Raw genomic sequence first — 19,382 nt, forward strand, 5'->3', positions numbered from 1 at the left:
CTGCTTTTTTTAGGATGAAACGTCCCGTTTCAGTGCTTGACAGTCGTTCATACTGTGCGGTGAGGTGTGCTTCCACCATTTCCGCTAAGGTGTTATGAACTCCTAACTTTAGTAGTGTTTCATTTGGGGTATGACGAGGGAGGTTTAGCGCAATTTTATAGGACTGCCTAATTAGTGAATCCAGGTCGTCTCTTTCTCTAACTGTGAGGGTGACGTATGGTGTAGAGTAGATAACTCTGCTAAGAACGAAGGCTTCTACTAGTTTCCTGGTCTCAGCTTCTTTAACTCCTCCACGCCTATTCGCGATTCGTCTGAGGAGGAGGGAAATTTGGTTGACGGTGTTTTTCAGTTTCTTAATTAGTGTGTCGTTTTTTTGGTTTGACTGTATGAGCATTCCCAAGATTCTTAGTGTTTCCACTTCTTGGATGGCTGCACCTTCCGCGTAGATTTTTATCGCAGGCGCTTTATTCTTTCTTTGACGCTTTGGGTGTAGAATGAGTAACTCAGATTTCTGGGGGGAACACGCGAGTCCCGCGGCTTGTGCCTCCTCTACGACTACGTCTACCGCTTGTTGTAGCGTATCTTGTATCGTGCCAATACTCCCCTTGGTGGTCCAAAGGGTGATATCGTCCGCGTACAAAGAGTGTTCTAGGTCTCGGATTCTTGCGAGTTCGTGTGCCATTTTGATTAGGGTTATGTTGAATAAAAAGGGGGAGAGGACCGATCCTTGCGGAGTTCCTCTATCTCCTAAAGTGAAGGTGTCGGATTTGATAGTGCCAATTTGAATTTTAGCCGTCCTATCGGAGAGAAAGTCTTTGATGTAGTTAAACGTTCTTGCGCCTACATTCAGCAGTGAAAGAGATTCTAGGATTGCTTTGTGTTTAACGTTATCAAAGGCTTTGGTTAAATCTAGGGCTAGGATTGCCCTGGTACTCCTTTCTTGTTCATGAGATAGGACTTCGTTTGCTAGTCTTAGCATCGTATCCTGTGTTGATAAATGTGGTCTAAAGCCGACCATAGTGTTTGGATATAAATTTTCTTTTTGCATGTGGGACTGGAGTCTGTCTAGTATGACGTGCTCTATCAGTTTTCCTATGCAAGAAGTAAGCGAAATAGGTCTGAGGTTTTCGAGCGCGAGCTTTTTGCCAGGTTTTTGGATGAATTTAACGATGGCATGTTTCCAAGACGCTGGGAGTTTTCCCTCCCTCCAACACTCGTTCGCAAAGTCCGCGAGGGCTGTGATAGAAGCGTCGTCTAGATTTCTGAGTGTCTTATTGTTAATGCCGTCCTCTCCTGGGGCGGATGTTGTACGTACCTTAAAGAGGGCTGCTCTTATTTCTGCCATTGTTATGTCAGCATCCAGGATGGAGTTAGGCTCTCCTTTATAATTGGGCAGGGACTTCGTCTCACGGGTTGTGCAGAAGTATTTCTGCTGTAGCGTGTCTATAATATCTTGATCCGCGCCTGGGTCTATGTTTAAAATTTTGGTGATTTCCTTTTGAGTGGTAGCTTTGTTGGATTCCGGATCAAGGAGATGCCGCAGAAGATTCCACGTCTGCCTCGTGCCTAGATTGCCATTCACATTTTCACAAATATGGCTCCACTGCTGTCTCGCTAGTTCTGCGGTGTGGTGTTGAATTTCTTTCGTGAGCGTGACGATCCTGTTTCTAAGCTTTTTGTTATATTTTTGCTTAAGCCATCTTTTTTCTAGGCTCTGCCTTGCCTCCCACATGTGCGTAAGTCGGCTGTCAACCGTATTTACGCCTAAGTCATGTACTAGTTCCTTAGTGGCCTTTCCCACATCCGATAGGAGCGTCTGTGTCCAGTGTTCTAAGTCTATGATTGGTTCGTTGTTTTGGTCGCGGATAGTCCTAAGTTTGTCCCAGTCGGTGATTTTGTTTTTTCTGGGTTGGGGTTTGAGATTGGCAATGGTGATTTTAGACATTATGATATAATGGTCACTTCCCAGATTTTGTCTGGTGTTGCTCCAGCTTAAGTCTGGGAGATTTTTGCCTATCGTTAGGTCCGGGCACGTGTCCCTGGTCACGCTGTTTCCTATCCTAGTAGGTTGCATGGGGTCCGTGTATTGGGTGAGCCCTCTTTGCTGGATAAAATCCATTAGGGCCGTTCCTTTCCTGGACATGGTTGCGTGTCCCCATTGGACGTGTTGAGCGTTGAAGTCGCCCACAATTAGGGTTGGGTTTTGGCCTGCGATTTGGAGGGTTTTGAGTATAGCGGCTTTCGCTGGTCCAGCCGGTGCCCTGGGGTGGCTGTATGCGTTTAGTACGAACAGAGAAGAGGAGTTTCTCCTGCTAGGCAGAATTTCAATTAATATACAATCGAACTCTACGTTTTCAATCTCGTGGTTAACCACGGTAAGATTTCTATGTACCAACGTAGTGGTTAAAGGCTTTTCTTTGATGTGACATGGCAGAACCGCCCGGTACCCTGGCAGTTTTAGTCGAGACATTCTGGGTTCTTGAATCGCTATAACGTCAGGTTTTTCGGATTGCGATTGAATGTGTAACTGCAGATCTGTTTTTTTGTTGCGCATAGACCTGCAGTTCCACTGCCAAATTGTTACGGTTTTAGGATTGGCCATTTTGCTGGGATAGATCGATTGGCGCCCCTTGAGCTAAAGGGGGAAGCCGGTGTAAAATTTCCTGTAAAACGGTGTCAATTACTCCGAATTTGTGATTTACATCCTGTATGTGTTGTTCGAGTCTTTGTGTTAAATTATCAACTCTTTGGGTTAGACTATCGAGTTTCTGGCTGTGCTCCTCCACTTTTTGTTCGAGTTTTGGGACTCTATCCTCCACTGAGGTATTTCTTACGTCAGCTGCTACTGCTCGTTTTTTGCGAGGTGTTTCTTCCTTGCTCACTACGCTTACTGGGGTTTCGACTGAGGCGGTCACAGTAGTTTCCATTTCTGTGACTTCCGGCAATGGGAGTGGTTTCGGAGGTGGGTCCTTAGATATGGCGGGTGCTTTTAGTTTACTATTTTCCTCCTCCAAGTGGTTGATTCTATCCGTGAGAATTTGAATGTGATGGAGTGCCTGATCTAGTTTAGACTGTAATGTCTGCAGCTCCATCCCCTTCCCATGAGAGGCCACTCCTGCCCAGCTCACCTGTTTCGGCCCGGGGCTCTGAGTCCGGCTGCTAGTGCTGGCGCCTCCTCCATTGCTGCTGCTTCCGTTTCGTCCGCCGCTGCTGCTCCGTCCGCTACGGCTGCTGCTGCGTCCGCTGTCCAAGGACGGGAAGGAGCTCGAGCGGTCCTTCCTTTCGGTAGATGTTGGGTCGTCACATGTCCGTGATTTGGGTCTTGATTGGTGCTCCGACATTTTCTTTTGGTGTCGTTGAAATCGCTTCTTGCAGCTGTTATCGCCTGTGCGGTACCCTCCTCCGCAGATAATGCAGACCGGGTCGCAGACTTCTTCTTTCAGGTGTTGGTTTCCGCAGTACGGGCACCGTTGTTGCGGTGGCTCCGGACATACGTCTCTTCTGTGACCGAACGCCGGTACAATCCACAATTTCAAACTTCCCGCGGTTCGGCTGCGAATGGTCCTCCTGGTTCCCATTGGTTGAATGTAAAAGAAAACTTAAGCTCCATTTTTGGCTTTCAAAACCATTCAAAAACAGACTCACTTTTTGTTATATTATTGATAAAAGTTTCGGGAATTATTGGTGCATTTTTGTACATATATACACTACTACTCTACTACTCACAGGTAACTGGGTAACTGCTTCGCAGTTCACATGTGTGTGCATGGCCCATGGAGGAAGGCGTGGGAACTGTTTTGTGAGATTGTTCACACTTTGTGTTATCTGCCGTATTTTACTTCTGCCTGCGTGTCATGGTGGCATCAACTGCTCCCTGACTATAGCGCGCGTCGTTAGCGGTGGATCCGTCGTCGTCTCGGTATGCAGCCGAAGGCAGCGGGAAGTAGTACGTCGAGTGGTAAGCCTTTCTCCACTTCTGTATGTTCTCAAGCAGTGCTTAGGAGCAATAGGAGGGTAAGCAGAACAGTATATTGTTTTTCATTTCCGAAATTTTCATCGAGATACTGCTTGATTAAAGCGAGAAAAGAAATCATTTGAGCTCTTTCGACGCAAGTTGCTTTGTCTCTTAACGTCTCTTCACCGCTGTGCAAGGCGCCGTCGACGCTGTTACCACTCCTACCAGACGTTATTGTTCTTAAGTAGGGTCTCCATTTCAGGCAAGCATCAGAAATATTAGTAGTCGAACAGGTGTTCGTGAGATTCCCCCACCGCCCTCATGCGAAGGAGGCACCATCCGCGCTAACCGTCAGCCCGCCAGCGCGGGGCCCGGCGTAAAGATGGCTCCTGTTTCATTATTTCGAGCGTCGGCGCGTCGACCCACAATGCATCGCGCAGAGAAAGATGGCTGACGGCCGCATAAACCAGAGCTTTTGGTAGTATTGAGCAAGACCGACTGAAATACAGACCTGCACAGATAGCACTGCTCCAGCACGCACCTTCTAGTTCATAGCCTTTGCCGCTAGGAAACGAACGCTACGGGTAACCTGGCGCTCCTGTAAACCTGTTAATAAGAAGGGTCTATTAGTTCTGTCATTTTTCTTCGTCGTTATACTTTATTTATCTGTCCACGCTGTAATGCACAAGCACCTGTTCTGCGCATGTGCAGCGAGTAACTGCAGTACCGCCGCACAAAGCGGAATCGCGGTATGTCTTCTAGCGAGAGAAAAACAATATAAAGAGAAACACTCTCCACTAAAATACAAAAAGGCAAAATTTTAGAAGTATAACTTGGGCAAAGATCTTTTTTTTTTTAATTTGGGTACAGTTTGTTTATATTAAATTGTGATTTGATGATGGTGAAAATGATAGACGAACAGGTCAACTGAGCGCCCTCAACGACGAGAAAGGTAACGAAAGTTGGCGCACGAGGTCCCATAGGACCCTGTTTTTTGTGCAGGTCTGTATTTCAGTCGGTCTTGGTATTGAGGAGCTCTGGCATAAACAACGTGAGTGGCGCGAGTGGCACAAACAATGAACTCGCTTCGGACAGCTTGGTGGAGAGGTTTATCGAAGCCAGCGGCTGACTTATTGCGCCGAGAATTGCCGCCTGGGCGGAGGCTGTGTGAACCTTGAACCACATGTGAGCGTCCCGTGAGTGCTATGTAAACTGGCAACCCCCACCAGCAGCGTGCCTCTGATGAGTCGGTGCCGCGGTGGCTCGCCGTGCTGTCCGTCCGTGTTTACCTTGTTTTGGTTGCGTTTTCGTTTGGAATGGGCCTAGTGCGCAGCGAATACAGCGTCCATGTTTTGGTGCGAGAGAGTGCAATCACGGGGACGGGGTACCGAGGAGCAGTGCGTGGTGCGTTTGACAATGAGAGCGGGCGCGTGAAGAAATGTGCGAAGCAGTGAGCGGTGCGGTGCGCGTCAGCACGGAGAATGGACGTTTGAAAACTGTGCGAAGTGCGTGTGCGAAACTAAATGTATTTGTAATAGAGTGGTTAATTGTTAGGAAGCGCCTATTATGCCGGCAGCCGGCAGAATAGCCCGCCCGAAAAATTGCCGGCAGGTTAGCCCCATTGGTTGGCTACGACCACGTGACTATAGTGCCGGTATATTCTTTTGAAGTCTATTTTGGCGGCAGTATTGATAGTGGGGTTATAGTGCCTAGAATATACTGGCTAGTGTGCCGTGGCCGCCGCGGTGATGCCTTCCCGCCGCCGCTACCAATAGCTAAGGTGCTATCGCTCCGCATTCGCGGCCTTGGCAGCATAGGCGGCATATAGGTCCGGATAGCGCGCTGCGCTTTTCACTGCGAAACCTGTCTCTTGACTGTTTGAGCGCACTTTTTGTCTAATAGAAACAGTCTTGGTGGAAGACAATCGTACCGTCCTAGAACTGTGCGGAGAAAATCATACGCTGAAATAGCGCTCGAGGAAGCGTTTAACAAATACTGTCTGGTCCATCTCTGCTATATCTAACTGTTTTATTTATTCAGCTGAACCGGATAAGGTCTTAAGCAGAACACATATTGACTTCCTGATATCCAGCGAGAGAAGAAATTTGAAACAACCACCTAAAGTTGACACGTTGGTTACAATAGTTTGTTTTGATTAAACGATGGAGTCCCGGCTCGGATCAATATATTGCTATGAAATATTCCGATGACGATTTGATTTGATATGGAGCCACTCGATTGCGATCCACGCATCGCGATCGCGGATGTAGGGTATCGTATGAATCTTCCCTCTGAGTGAGCGCTCAGTCAGCTCATATCCCAGGTGGTTGTCCCGAATTATGGCAACTATATTTTCAATCGCGATCTAACCCGGAACGGATCGACGACGACTGTTATTGTCCATGTGACACAGGTATCAGAAAATACCCTTATATTTTGCACTGTTCAAAAATCCAACTTTGAATTTTATTTACTCTTCGGTCTTTTCTTATGGTCCATGGTATATTGCGATGCCGCAGTCAAGTGCTACGAACGTCAATACGGGCCTCATGCTTTCGGATAGGTTACGTTGACGTTTCTGCAATTCAGTCACGCTTATTGCTAAGGTGATATATATCAGATTAGTGACGTTTCATAGCGTCGCATATATGCTACAGAAAAGAAGGGCGATCTTGCTTTTTCGTACCATATGTACCGCGCGCATGTTTTCAAAATCACATGTGACAATAAGCACAAGCAGTCTGAATCTGACTTCAGTTTTTGTTCTTACTCTTCATTCATTTGTTTTATTAGGAAGTCACTTATTTGTTGCTTCATCATAAAGGATTATTATGCTGTGTGCTTTCTTTTGTAACTGAAGGAAAGGCAAGAAACAAAAGTGGTGATTGTATCATTGATTCTTTTTTTTTACAAAGTCTACAATACAGTAAAATTTGAGCAAAAAGGCGTAGCAACAATAAACAAGTAGAAATATAGAAATGCATCGCTAAAGGTTTTGGAGAAAGGCCGCACATATGACACCGCAATAATTTTAAAGCAGTATGATACCAATTTTTGGTGGTATTTTTTTTTTTTTTCACTTGCTAATGATGCGCTAGATATTCCTGTATAATTCTCCACATGGTTTTTCGCTTACCACCGCTAAGTAATTTATAATTAATTACACTTCACCAGTTTCGGCTTCGCGGTTTCAGCAGCCGAGCTTTTGTTGTACGGTCACAATTGTCTAGGTCACGCGCGGGATTAAAAAAAAAGCTTCAACCGCAGACTCACTTATTAGCGCCTCATTTTGCGCTTTCAATTGAGCCATTTGCTTCTGCGCTTCATGCTAGTTTTCTCTTAGCTCTTCTCAGAGCGCGAGAAATGTTGCAGCATTCCTTCTTTCTCCGCATCTTGTGTAAGCCTCCGCTGGTATTTGCATTAAGCTGCAGCTAACCACTTCAGAATTGACGGTCAAGTGACACTTTTTCTGCAAAATACATTCCCATGAATGATATGTGCTTCCTGAATCAGCTGGTTGCAGGCCACATCCGGAACAAAGACGTACCCTCCAGTGCACTCTGCCTATATAGCTCTTCAGCTTTAGATATTGTTGTATTGTACGTGCTTGTTTTTTTTTTCTTTTCCGAGAATATACACTTGGGGGGGGGGGGGGGCAGCGTCCACAGAACTGCGTTCAGGCTTCAAGCTTCCAAAAGTTATTATTTTTTCTATGTACAAAGTGGCAAAGTTCTTTTTTTTTTTTTTTTTTTTTTTCTGCTCGATAACGCGCGTAGGCTACAGAGCCAGCAGATGCTTCGTTAATTTGGTCCAAGTTGCAGGGATGTAAATTGAGTCAAACGGATCCTGAGGTTCAAAGCTGCACATCTGCTGCTGCGGGCATGAGTTCTTGCTCGGCTCTTCTGCTGCCGGCTCCTTGGAAGCATTGTCAAACATCCTTGACGGCCCGTGGCTGTCGTCTGCACCACTGGCATTACTGGCACTGCGCTTTTGTCGTTTAGCGGCCGGTTGGTCACAGAGGTTCCTCAACTTCCTTTTCGATGTCTTCTTAGGCAGATGATGGTTCGGATGGTCGAATAGCGTTGGCACGGTTTCGGGCTTAAAGCGGGGTCTATCTCTAGCGAGCTCGTTGACGATGCCGTTCACCGTCACTTTGAACGTTCTCTCGATGTAGCTCTCCTCAAAATATTTTTTGCAGACAACACATGTTGAAGTCAACTTGTGGTCCTGTCTTTTAATCAGCCGCTTCCACTACGCAAGCTGCACAGGGACTGATGACACACCGAACATAGAAACCTAGTCCTGATTCGAATGGTAGCCGCTCCGACAGAGCGACACGAAACATATGTCTTTTCCCTGCTCTTATGCTTTATTTTAAACATCATTAGTCGTTGAAAATTTAATTCTCTCACATGAATGCAAGGAACAGAACGACTAAAACAAAAGAACAGCGTAGACGTGTCCAAAGCGCTCGAACCACTGATGGCTCGGCCAGCGCGACTGCGACAAATCAAGGGCACGCCGGCGGCCGACGGCGTCGACGGCACCTTTACGATGAGCAGCGCCCCTGGCAGCCAAAGTTGGAAGGCATCGCCGGCGCGGCCACCTCCTCCCATTGAAAGACCCCTCCGCACAGCACACTAGCAAGTATATTTTGGGCACTAGTGGGGTAAAGATGCCGGCAACCGGTATCGCACTGAACGCCTTGAAAATGCCAGCAGAATTGCCATCGGGAAAGTACGCCGGCAGCTTCGCTGGGCATTCACTGCTAGGCTTACCAGTCGGGACAAGCCATGGAGGAAGGAAAGCTTCTTACGACAGTTAGCCCCCATTTGTTGCCAAATAAAATTCCTCGCATTTTGGAAGCGGACAGTGTTTTGAAGCCATCCTGTACAATTGTTTGTTTTCTCTGCTGCAGAGGTTCAGCTGATGCCCTATAAAAGAGCTCTTAAAAACAGTGAGGTTAAACCCTATAACCACAATCTTGTAGCTTTGTTGTGGCTGCATATGTTTGCAGAAATGAAATAGCTTTAAATGTGTCCAGAAGGCTGTGGTGAAGGGGAAAAAAAAAAACTTCCTAGTGTAAGGAAGTGCGACATCCTTCATTCTTGCTGTAGAGACAAGGCACAAATACATTTTTTTACTCTTTATTTTGCATGGGAAAAATACAAAATAGCGCTATTCACAACTGGAGCATTGCCAGACCTTTGCTTTTGGCTGCCTCTTAAGGCGCACGCAAGGCAAATGGTACCATAAGCACCAGTCACACGATGGAGTCTATCAAGATTGGTCTTGCATGCTTCACATTCCTATTGCGTCAGCCTTTGTTTACATTGTACCGTATCAGTCACGGCTAGCCAGGTATCATCTGAAAAATGAGCTCTAACAGCATTTATGTCGACAATTTCATCTAGAACACCACAGTGCACTAACTCTGGCCGGTGCTCAATGTCTGTTCTTTGCCTTGCATTGCAGCTTTTGCAGCACATTCGCCAACTAACCATGTCAGAATTATTTTTCTTTTTTCTCTTAGAGCTTAAAGGGCATGCGTTCACCAGCAACATGTTTCCGTTTCTTAATAATCCCAACTACGGTCAATGTGTGTCCCTTTGGCCGTCCACACTTCCGCATTGCTGGCGCAACTTTGATTTGAGTTAGCACATCACTTGGTACATCGATAGCCTCATTTGCTGTTGGAAGGCTTTCATTTCTCATGTTGAAAGCAGCTTCGTGTTCCATGTTGAAAGCAGCTTCGTGTTCCAGATTGTCATTGTGATTAAGGTCATGTGCAGTAGAATCTTCGGCAGTTGTGGAAATCACCTGATTTCCCACTGGTACAGTGTCAGAGGTGCTCGCATCAGAGTTTAGCAGGTCATCAGAGGGCATTTTCTGATCAGTTGTCCCTTTTACGGTAGATTGAACATTCTCTGCAGAACTATCATTATCTGCACAGATGTCTTTAAAGGCACTTCCTTTGTTCCTGCTGCTTCTGAACACTTGTCTTTTCTTTGCAAGTGCACCTCATGGTCATACATCTAATGGCAAAGCAGATCTTGCAGCAGTTCCATTCGCTCTGCAAATTTTGGCATCGAACCTTCAGCTACTATGCTAGCAAGCTTTCCTGTTATCACAGCTGCTTTTATAAATTTTTGGTGACTTGAAAGAACTCCTGCATCTTTCTGTTTTTCAACACGCAATGGGTCTGTTTCATTCTGCTCACAGTCCAGGAGCACTGTTACGGTTTGCGCATACAGTTTTGCCGACCACCTATCACTGCAAAGGCTTCCACCAAACTTATTCAGTCCAAAGTGATGCCTTACTGCAAGAATGTGGCAACATGGAAGCAACATTGCATTTATGAATGCACAGGAGCAGTCATTTGCAGAAGCAGAGTTTAGCACACCATTGATAACCACCTCTGCCATTTTTCCATCATATGAATTCACGCACACTCTAGATAAGAGGTGCAGTTGCCGCTCCACATGCCTGAATGCATATGGGGTCAGAAGCTCACAGTAAAGCATGTGAGCTTCATCAGTGCTTGAAGTCACATGTCTTTTTTGGAGCATCGTGGCTGCTTTGTGCATCACCTCTTTTCGTCTTGTGTGCACAAATGTGAAAAATCTGCACTCAAAATTTTCGAGCAAGCTATACCGGTCAACAGTGCTCTTAATCTTTGCATTAATCGTCTCTGCAAGATTATTTGTTGCATTCATAAAATTTCCGCATGACCACTTGATGCCCATGATTCGTTCCTCGTGAATGGGATGTCAATTTGAGTTGAAGTAGTCAGTTACAGGTGAGGGCGAAGACAATATAAGCGTCTGATACAAGCGGGCATATTCCTCTTCACTCTCAGCGTAGACCATGTGCTGAAGTAGATCGAGGGCTGTCTCCTGAACCGGCCTTGAAATTTTAAGTTTTTGTGTGCTTACCTTCCTTCTAAAGGTCTGAAGAGTATGTAAGGCACATATGTGGAGTGAAGATTGGGGAAATACTTTCATAACAACCTGCCGCTCTTTAAGGTCCTTATCTGACATAGTTACTGATAGATTCCCAGTTCTTGTTCAGCTCTTTAAATGCCTTGAAAAACCATTCAAGTGTGTCACCATCTTCTGTGGCAAAAAGGCCAACGGCCACAACCTCACTTTGACCATTTCCATCTTCAATAATCACTAGAAAGCAGGCCATCCTGGTCTCCAGTAATTTGTATGTGGCATCAATGAATATGATCTCGGGGTAGGTTTCAAAAGACTTCTTCATCCTGAAAATAAATTGCCCTCAGTTCATCTCTCTCATCAGTCAGGAGACGGACAGAGGCATGGTTCTCATTTTGCAACATTGTGACTGGCTTGGAGGTTGTTTCAGGGAGCTTGGTTGTTACATTTTGCAGCTAGGTTTGAAAGGTCCTTTAGTGTCACCACCTTGTTGCTCTCTTCTTCAAGACCTTCTCTCACAAGCTTCTTGTTCGCTTTAAGTTGGAGCATTTCCTTTGCCTTTTCTTCAAGCTCAGGTGCTAGCTTTCGCTGTTGGGGCAAATGTCTAAATAGTGCCTCTGACAAGGCATGGTTGTGCGCCAGGACGAGGCTCCTGATCTTTAAGTCCGCACTATCCTTGCTCGCAACCAAGTAGATGTGGAATGGGCAGTCTTTCTTGAAGGTCCTGCATGAAACAATTTTTTTTCCACCAAAACGCTGCAAAATAACATGCAAGAGGTTGACTCTGTTAAAATACTATCAGTAGAAAGCTGGACAAGTGTCGCAATTCTGTAATTAGTCATGTTATAGCAGGCAAGCTTTAGATTGCAACGCGACTGACGTCCATCGCGGATTCTGTTAGTGCGCATCTCTGTGTGATGGAAGTTGCATAAAAGCTACACGAATACACGCCATGACTTGATAGCAAGCGTTATAGGCTAGAAAAGTTGTATTTCAAGCGTATTCATGAAACCTATTATGCAACACCAAGCAGACTGAGCGCCATGCGCTGCCGGCATCCACGGCGGGTGGATAGTCATATTCGAGTCGAAAGCACCAACCACACCACCCCCCAGAGCTTGGCAGTCAGTGTTACCTCCTACAAGGGGTGTGTTCCAAGCCTAAGAAGCCATATCAAGAGACCACGTGGACCCATATTAACGTGGGTACGTGCCGCTGCCATTTCAACTAGAAAGCTCTGGCAATATTACCGGTTACTGATTATGCGACAGAAAACGGATTTGGTTCAATTCTTGTACTAGATGTTACAGGGTCGAGATATAATACATAAAAGCACATGTATTAAAGCCGTTGACCTGCGTCAATTAAACACAGCGAACCTGAACCATTCTAAGGAGCACACTGCTATGAAATACGTGCCTAAGGAAGAATTGAAGGAAGCGCACAAATCTTATTTCAATAATGTAATAGATCTGCACAGCATAATCATTCACTTACGAGGAGCTTCGTTCTGATGCCTTGGTTGCAAACTTCTTTCCACCGTGGATGCAACAAAACTTCACCGACTAGTATTTGAGCGCGTCAGGCATGCTTCCCGCAATCTTGCCGACTCGCTTTTTGGCCGCCTCGATGGTGCGTGCATCCCTTTTCCACAGCTGGATGTAATTCTGATTGCTGTACCGTGAAATCTTCTCCTCAAGCTCCAAAAAGCTTGCAAACGTGTCGCCAATGTTGAAACTGATGTGGTTGTCTCCCGCATCGGCGATACTGTCCAGCGCAGCCATTGACGGAGACTCTTTAACATTATCAGCCGCCATAGTTGGATGGTCAGCTGGCCATTGGAAAGAATGTTCAACGCGGCACAGCTCTAGTAATGTCCAAAATAAGCGCACATACGGATGAATACTGCCACCCGCGAGGACCACGGATTGGTTGGCATCACGTGACTGTAGCCTGCCAATGAGACTACACTGCCGGCTGTTTTGCCGGCTGCCAGCAATAGGCTTCCAAAGCACCGTCGAGCGGCGCTGCTGCTCCTGACCGGGAGCGCCATCTTTGACAGAAAAATCGAAACTGGGGATACAAGCGGCAGCACCACATAGGCATCCCGTGCAAGTTTTCTCCTTTCGCTCGCTCGCTCCCGCGCACGTGCAGACGTCTCGCGCTTCTTTGTCGCGCGGACAGAGAAGCACACACTGGACGCCGCCGGCTCATCTCGCTGCCTTCACGGCGTGCGCCGTGCGCTTTCTCTCGCAGGAGCACGCGCCTTGACGCGCCCCTGCAGGAGCACTGCGACATGCCACCTGCATTCCATTTTGATTGGGCAACCTGACGCGTATTTTCATGAAGGATACTTAATTATAGGCGGGAAACTTTTTATTCACGTCTGCATTGTAGAGCAGACGGGGTTGAATAAATATTGATTGTGAATGCTTCCCACGTTAGCAAAAACATAGGAAGTGCATCTCGAGGTAAGTCCGCTATGTAAATATATTGTCGTATATATGTTTAAAAACTGCTAAAGTATAATCAGTACTGTGAAATAAAATGGCCTGCTCGTTGACCATCGTTTTGGCCTGTAGCATGCGATCTATATACGGACTTGTTTTTTATTATTACGACGTTACCAAAGGAAATCTTGCAGTAGAAGAATAAGTATATAGTCCGGCCGAAGGAGGCAATCTCATAAGCACAAGCGTGCTCCGTGCGCTGCACGCGACATAACCGGCTCGCTGGCTCGGAAGGCAGGTGAAATCCAAGCTTGTACTACATAGTGTTTTATTTCGATTCTTATTAAATGGTTGTGCTTCATTTATGATATTTGGTTTGCACTCACGAACCCTGTGACGCGAGTGGGGTGCTTCGTGCGAGTAGTGTCAGTCGAGCCATCGCTAGGATCACTTTTGTACTGCACTTCCGACATACCTTCGTTAATAAATAATAATAATAATAGTAATTGGTTCACTTATTGGCCAATTTGCAAAAATTTGTGAAAGCGTTTCAGCAAGGCATGTTTTCCAACGCCGCCCTCACTGCCGAAAAAAAAAAAAAGAAAAAGGCCTCGTTCCTAGATATTTTCTTGGTCAATCTAAAAATGAAAAGGCAGCTGTGGACACTTAGGGCACATTCACACATCAGTCTCGATCGCGGATGTCGCATCTGTTGATTTGGTTGCTTTCAGATCACTCGCAAAGTAGAGAGAGAGCACAGAAAATCGGCAAAACTAGACACGCGATGGAGCGAAGAGCAAGATAATCTTCCATCCTCTTCACTTTTTATGCATGGTGTTAAACCACTGTACATTTTTGATGCCTCTCCAAGCCATCTTTGTCAACTGTCAACATTTCTCAGTTTACGAAGAAAGGGGACATTGGCTCTTTTCGTTTCCACAAAGAACGCGAGACTTCTCAGAACGCTGTCATGCGGTTGGAAAACAGGTCTTGCGGACACGCTTCCAAAGGAATCTGCAAAGTTTCACACGTGAGCCTCGTTTTTTGGTGCTTCGCCTACTATTTTGGTTTCCCTTGACACAATGCTACTTAGTAGTACATCCGTTTCGCATAAGCGGAAGCGTTTTTGTATCGCCAAATAACCGCCAGGCGCAACGCGATCGCCGCGCGTGCACAGGAAGCTAGCGGAGCGTCTGCTCCGGTGAAGCCCCATCGTTTCACATTTCGCCACCACGCCAGGAATGCGGCGCTGCCGTCGCGCGGCGAAACTTGAGCTTGGGCTCCCTATATATCCACTCCCTAATTGTTAATATAGCCATTGTTCTTTTTCATATTTTGCTTGTGTGTCCAGTCTTTTCTTTCAAATCTTTTTTTTTTCATTCTATTGCTAACCTTAGTGTGTACGACAAAAAGCGACTTGAAATCAGAGAGCAGCCGCGCAACGTGTGTGAACAGATAAGGCGGAGCTGCGGTCTCTTGACAGGTGAGCTGTTCACTGCTGCTGTGTTCGGTTTCATTTGTATGCTTGCCGTCCGAAGCGAGTTTCCCATTTGCTGCACGCACCGCACTGTAACTTTTGATTTTTTTTAGAGCGCAGCTCTTTGGCGCCCGTTCCTGGGTTTCGCGTCGGCGTCGTCGGCCTCGTAACTTGCTCCGCCCCCCCTTTCATCCCCCCAGTTTGCTATGGCAGCCGGAGCCTCGCAGGAAGGGGGGGGGGGGGGGGGTGCACTCGGCGGCGATCCCGGTGCATCCTGTTCTCACTCGCTTTACTCGCTAGTGGCGTCAGCGGCATCAGTCAGTTGCTGCTATCTGTTTGTCGCGTGTCGCGCAACGTTCCTATGGGCCCGCGCGTTGCTTCCCGCAACCGTCCGATAACTCAATTGACCTTCATTTCTCCGACCACAAAGCTTCTTTCATGACAGCCAAGAACTGTTAGTGGAGTGTTTCTTGATGAAATACGTGTGGAAAATTAAAAAAAAGTCTGTAATTGTACATACGTGTCTTGCTCGAAATATTTGCCTCAATCTATCGAAAAGGTGAAACAGCTTATGAGCTGCGCTCAAATTTCGCATTAGGAAGTAACGTAATCATGGACAATTTCTTTTTCTCTCGTTTCTATCTGTAGTTGAAGAATGCTATAAGTTGTGGAAGAAGCTTCGAGATAATTTACCCGCGAACGGTTGAGGCTGCGAATGGGATGCAGACGGCCCGCGGGTCGATGATCATTCTGCGCATGCTCCGAAGAGAGCCGCTGACGGCGCTCAGCGCCAAAGTATAGACCACCACCGATCTGTGACGTAAGTGCGATGCGGTGGTGCTTCTGTCACCAGGCTGGTCCGGTTGGGGATGAAAACTAGGCTTAGCGCCCATAGGAATACATGGACCCGAAAAATTTCAAAGCAATTTTCTAATTTCTTTTGCACCTATGATCTCGTTATTTGGTGCAGAGGAACAAAGAACATCCAGAACAGATCACGAAAGTATGAAATCTCATTAACGAGGTGAAGTATTTTTAAAATACTGTGAAACGTATGCGGGTGCGAGTTGGGAGGGCAACCCATAGAAACGCATGTAAACACATGTTTGTTTGGAGTTACTCTGCACTGAATAAGGTCATCAGAGGTGTCTCGTGAAATTAAAAAACTGCTTAGAAATATTTCGGTTCCATGTATTCCTATGGGCGCTAACCCTATTTTTCACCCCCAGTCGGCTGCCACGCTGCGAGCGCCCCCATTGTTTGTAAACACGGTGTTGGTCTATAGAGGGGATACATGTCGTCTGGAGTAGCGAAACCAACAGTTACTCTATGAAAAATTCAGAAACGAAAGACAATAAGCTGCTCTACCTAGCGCCTTGGCGTTTCTTTTTTTTACTGTAACCATTCCAGGCTGACACTAACATGTGTTCATGGTTCAACATGTACTTTTTTCTGCAAACTGTTTTTTCTTATTTCGATATACACTGATTTACTAGCTGTATTGGTATAAATGACATCTAGGGAAGCAATATGGCTGTTTCCCAATTCCCAAAAGCCAGTTGACAGTTGTAAAGAATTTACAATTTATGCACTTTTAGGATTTCTTCCACTTCTTAAATACTTTTGTTCACAACGTCATGCTGCTATTAGACTGAGAGCAAGAATTTGGAAATGGCATTAAGATGTTTGAGGAGAGATTTAGAAAAATTTGAATACTTTTATTGTTTATAGCATGTTTCTCGCTTTTTCTGAAACGTTTGAATTTTGCTCAACTCACAAAAACGTTTTGGAGCCATTTTAGTCTTTCAAACGCCTTGGGATGAGTCATAGGGAATTTTTTGGACAAATCAGGTGGTTGAGTGCAACCTCCGGGACGTTTGGTGCAGAACGACCCTTGTTAGTTTTATATATCGGAAGAGCTCAGTCAGCTTGCCTGTACTCAAACAAGAGGACCTTTTAAGAAGGACTCATTTTTGCCTGTATGCTTATTGGCAATCATATGTGGAAGGGAAACAGTTTTAAGACAAGACACGAGCTAATGCCATGTAGTTGCACATATTTACCCTTTACCGCTTATAGTTTTCGTGATTGCACATTGAACCTAATATGACAGAGTCTGAAATCATAACTTTGCCATTATGAACAGCTCAACAAACTTGAGCAATGTGTTGGATCAGTTTCACGAACTCTTTACATCATGCACTTGTGTTTGTTTTGGATATCATACCATATCAGTTTCCATCCACTTATATGGTTAAATGAGATTTTCTTGTTTGCTAGGCATTTAACAAAAGCTTCTCATGCCTCTTTTGTGTGTTGTTATGCAGAAGGTCTTGGGGAGCTGGTGGCTTCTTTTAAGATATCGTGGACCTCAGTGCCAAGGCTGATTCTGCGCAAGGTCACCAAGTCTGCTAAGGTAAGGATTTTTCATGACGCCATGACCAGCTGCGCTCAAAAGAGGTTACATAACAGTTTGGGTATTTATTAATTGCAGTTTTATTTGCGATGTGGGCCAATTGGACAGTCCATTTCTGAAAGCATTAGCCTGTGCATGCAACACTCACTGTCAGGACGAGGGACCAGTTTAAAGTGTTCTGCTAGATGAGGCCACCATGTGTGCAGTATTAGGTACATTGTGACCCTCTAAAGAGTTAATGTAAGTGCATGAGCAATATCACTTGGGTTTATTTTATTATGATAGTGTGATTAGCTGCCACCTCCTTGAGAATTATAAAGGTTCTTGCTGATTAACGGTTTTGCACTGTAGGGTCATTGCAACCTGGCTATTTTAGACATAACCGGTATGTGTACAGAGCAAGATTTATTGAAAGGAAGAATGATAGGTCGGCTGACTACAATAATGGTGGCAACAGAATGCTGGAGCTGATCAAATGAGGGATCATCTATTCAACTGCATGCTAATCTGTGAGTGATTTGTCTTCTTCCAAGGCCCCATAATGTCCAACCAAAAAATGGAAAAGGAATTGGAAGTGCCAGGCGAATCGCATTGAGATGGAGAACATCTTCAAGGCATTCAAATCTTTCAAAACTGCCGATGAAGTATGTTATGTTCATAATTTGTCACCTCCTTGATAGTCAGTGAAGGGTGGTATAGCAGCTTGTGGGGTGAGTTGGTGCATAATGCTCAGAACTGCGGCGCAGCATAGACAAACACATAGAAGCACGAAACAGGCACACACTACAAACTGTAACACAAAACTGAACCCGAACTTCCTCTTTCACACTAGGCTACAACTTCCTTCTCTACTCTCAAGTACAGCACACTCGCACACATCTTCTATCCCAAGCAGATATGTCTTGCCAACAATAAATGTCAGCAAGGCAGCATCCAAGCAACAAATACGAGACCAACACCGTCACTGAAATCTTCTAACAAGAGTTAAAACTCCCGCCACATAGGCACAAACTAAAAAAAAAAAAAAAAAAACACATCTGCAGCTGCCAAGAATCAGGTTCACATTCACTCGCAATGCATCTAAACGATTCCGGTTTGCAAGTTTCAACACAAAAAACATATCAAGGGAACCCTTATTTAAATCGCTGATCGCCTTGGCCTGTCTGGCCAGGTGCAGTTCATTACATAACACTAATGGCTTTTTGCTCTACTAGCTTTCTTATTCACAAGCATAAAATTCTTTTTAATTGCCTAAGGTCGCCTTAGGCAAGAGTCGGGATAGGATTGCCCGAGAAATTTTTGTGGCGTTTAGATACAAAAGACAGCACATGTGTCATTGATGCCTCTCTGTCCTTGTGCAGAAATGAAATTTCAGTTCTTGAAGACTTTATGAGCTGTTGCGAAGGATGTGTGGTGCATGAAAAGTGCTTTTTGGATGGGCTTGAAGGCTTACTGAGGATTTCTCGGGAGATGGGCCTGTTACAGATAGAAGATATTTACAAGTCCTGATGTTTTTAGAGGAATAACCTTTGTCTTCTTGAAACTGACAAACAACAGGCGTGAGCAATCGTTCTTCAGTTCATCTGTTAATGCGCTCTGCCACTTATGCATGTATGTGTGTGCTGTACCTCGCTACTCATATTTGTCCTTGTTCCACATAATACTGCAGCATTTTGAATTACACTGTCCTCTCGATGCAATATACGAAGGCATACGAAGGTGCCATGCAGGTTGCGAACTGTAAATCGCCGTTGTTGTGCAGCGGTGGCGTATTTTTTTTTTCTGGGACTGTCCTTCACAAGTATTGAATGCATGTTTTGCTTTTTTACTTTTTTGATTCTGGGAAGGAGAATGTAGAATTTTGGACCAGACTCTATAGTGAGAGATGTAACCAGATTGGCTAGCTTAGCTCTAAGGTTGCTTAGGCAAAGAGTGTTTTCGGCCACCAGTGGTTCGTCTTTGCCTTTCGTTTGCCATTCCTTAATGCGAGTGTAAGTCCAATTATAACAGACGCTTGGGCGAGTTGGGTAATCCATGAGTCCAGACAGCTAAAAAAAACCAAAGAAACTGGGACCTACGTTCCATTTTTTTTTTTTTTTTTCGTTTTTGCTTGCGCTGTGCGCACTCACTAACAGCGATCCAAAGT

At 45.5% G+C, this 19,382-nt stretch overlaps 1 protein-coding gene, 1 long non-coding RNA gene and 1 pseudogene across 4 annotated transcripts in view; 1 reads left to right on the forward strand and 2 right to left on the reverse strand.

Moving 5' to 3' along the window:
* The window catches only part of LOC146182562 (uncharacterized), a 49,797-nt gene that overhangs the window by 16,300 nt on the left and 14,115 nt on the right, over positions 1–19,382 (forward strand). For 2 of the 3 annotated variants that reach the window (XR_014700066.1, XR_014700068.1), the window contains exon 4: positions 17,148–17,236. This is a non-coding gene — a long non-coding RNA (uncharacterized LOC146182562). Of the gene's footprint in view, positions 1–3,755; positions 3,959–17,147; positions 17,237–19,382 lie in introns of those variants that run through there. The other variant, XR_014700067.1, reaches the window with a different exon arrangement.
* LOC146182563 (uncharacterized) lies at positions 9,134–9,841 on the reverse strand (annotated as a pseudogene).
* LOC146182564 (uncharacterized) lies at positions 9,863–10,701 on the reverse strand. Its single transcript, XM_084576014.1, has one exon. The coding sequence runs from the start codon at positions 10,699–10,701 to the stop codon at positions 9,991–9,993; it is 711 nt and encodes a 236-aa protein (XP_084432140.1). The 3' UTR covers positions 9,863–9,990.

This window comes from Amblyomma maculatum, chromosome 8, assembly GCF_055883805.1.
Source record: "Amblyomma maculatum isolate TAMU_Amacu chromosome 8, ASM5588380v1, whole genome shotgun sequence".
NCBI classification, from domain to species: Eukaryota; Metazoa; Arthropoda; class Arachnida; order Ixodida; family Ixodidae; genus Amblyomma; species Amblyomma maculatum.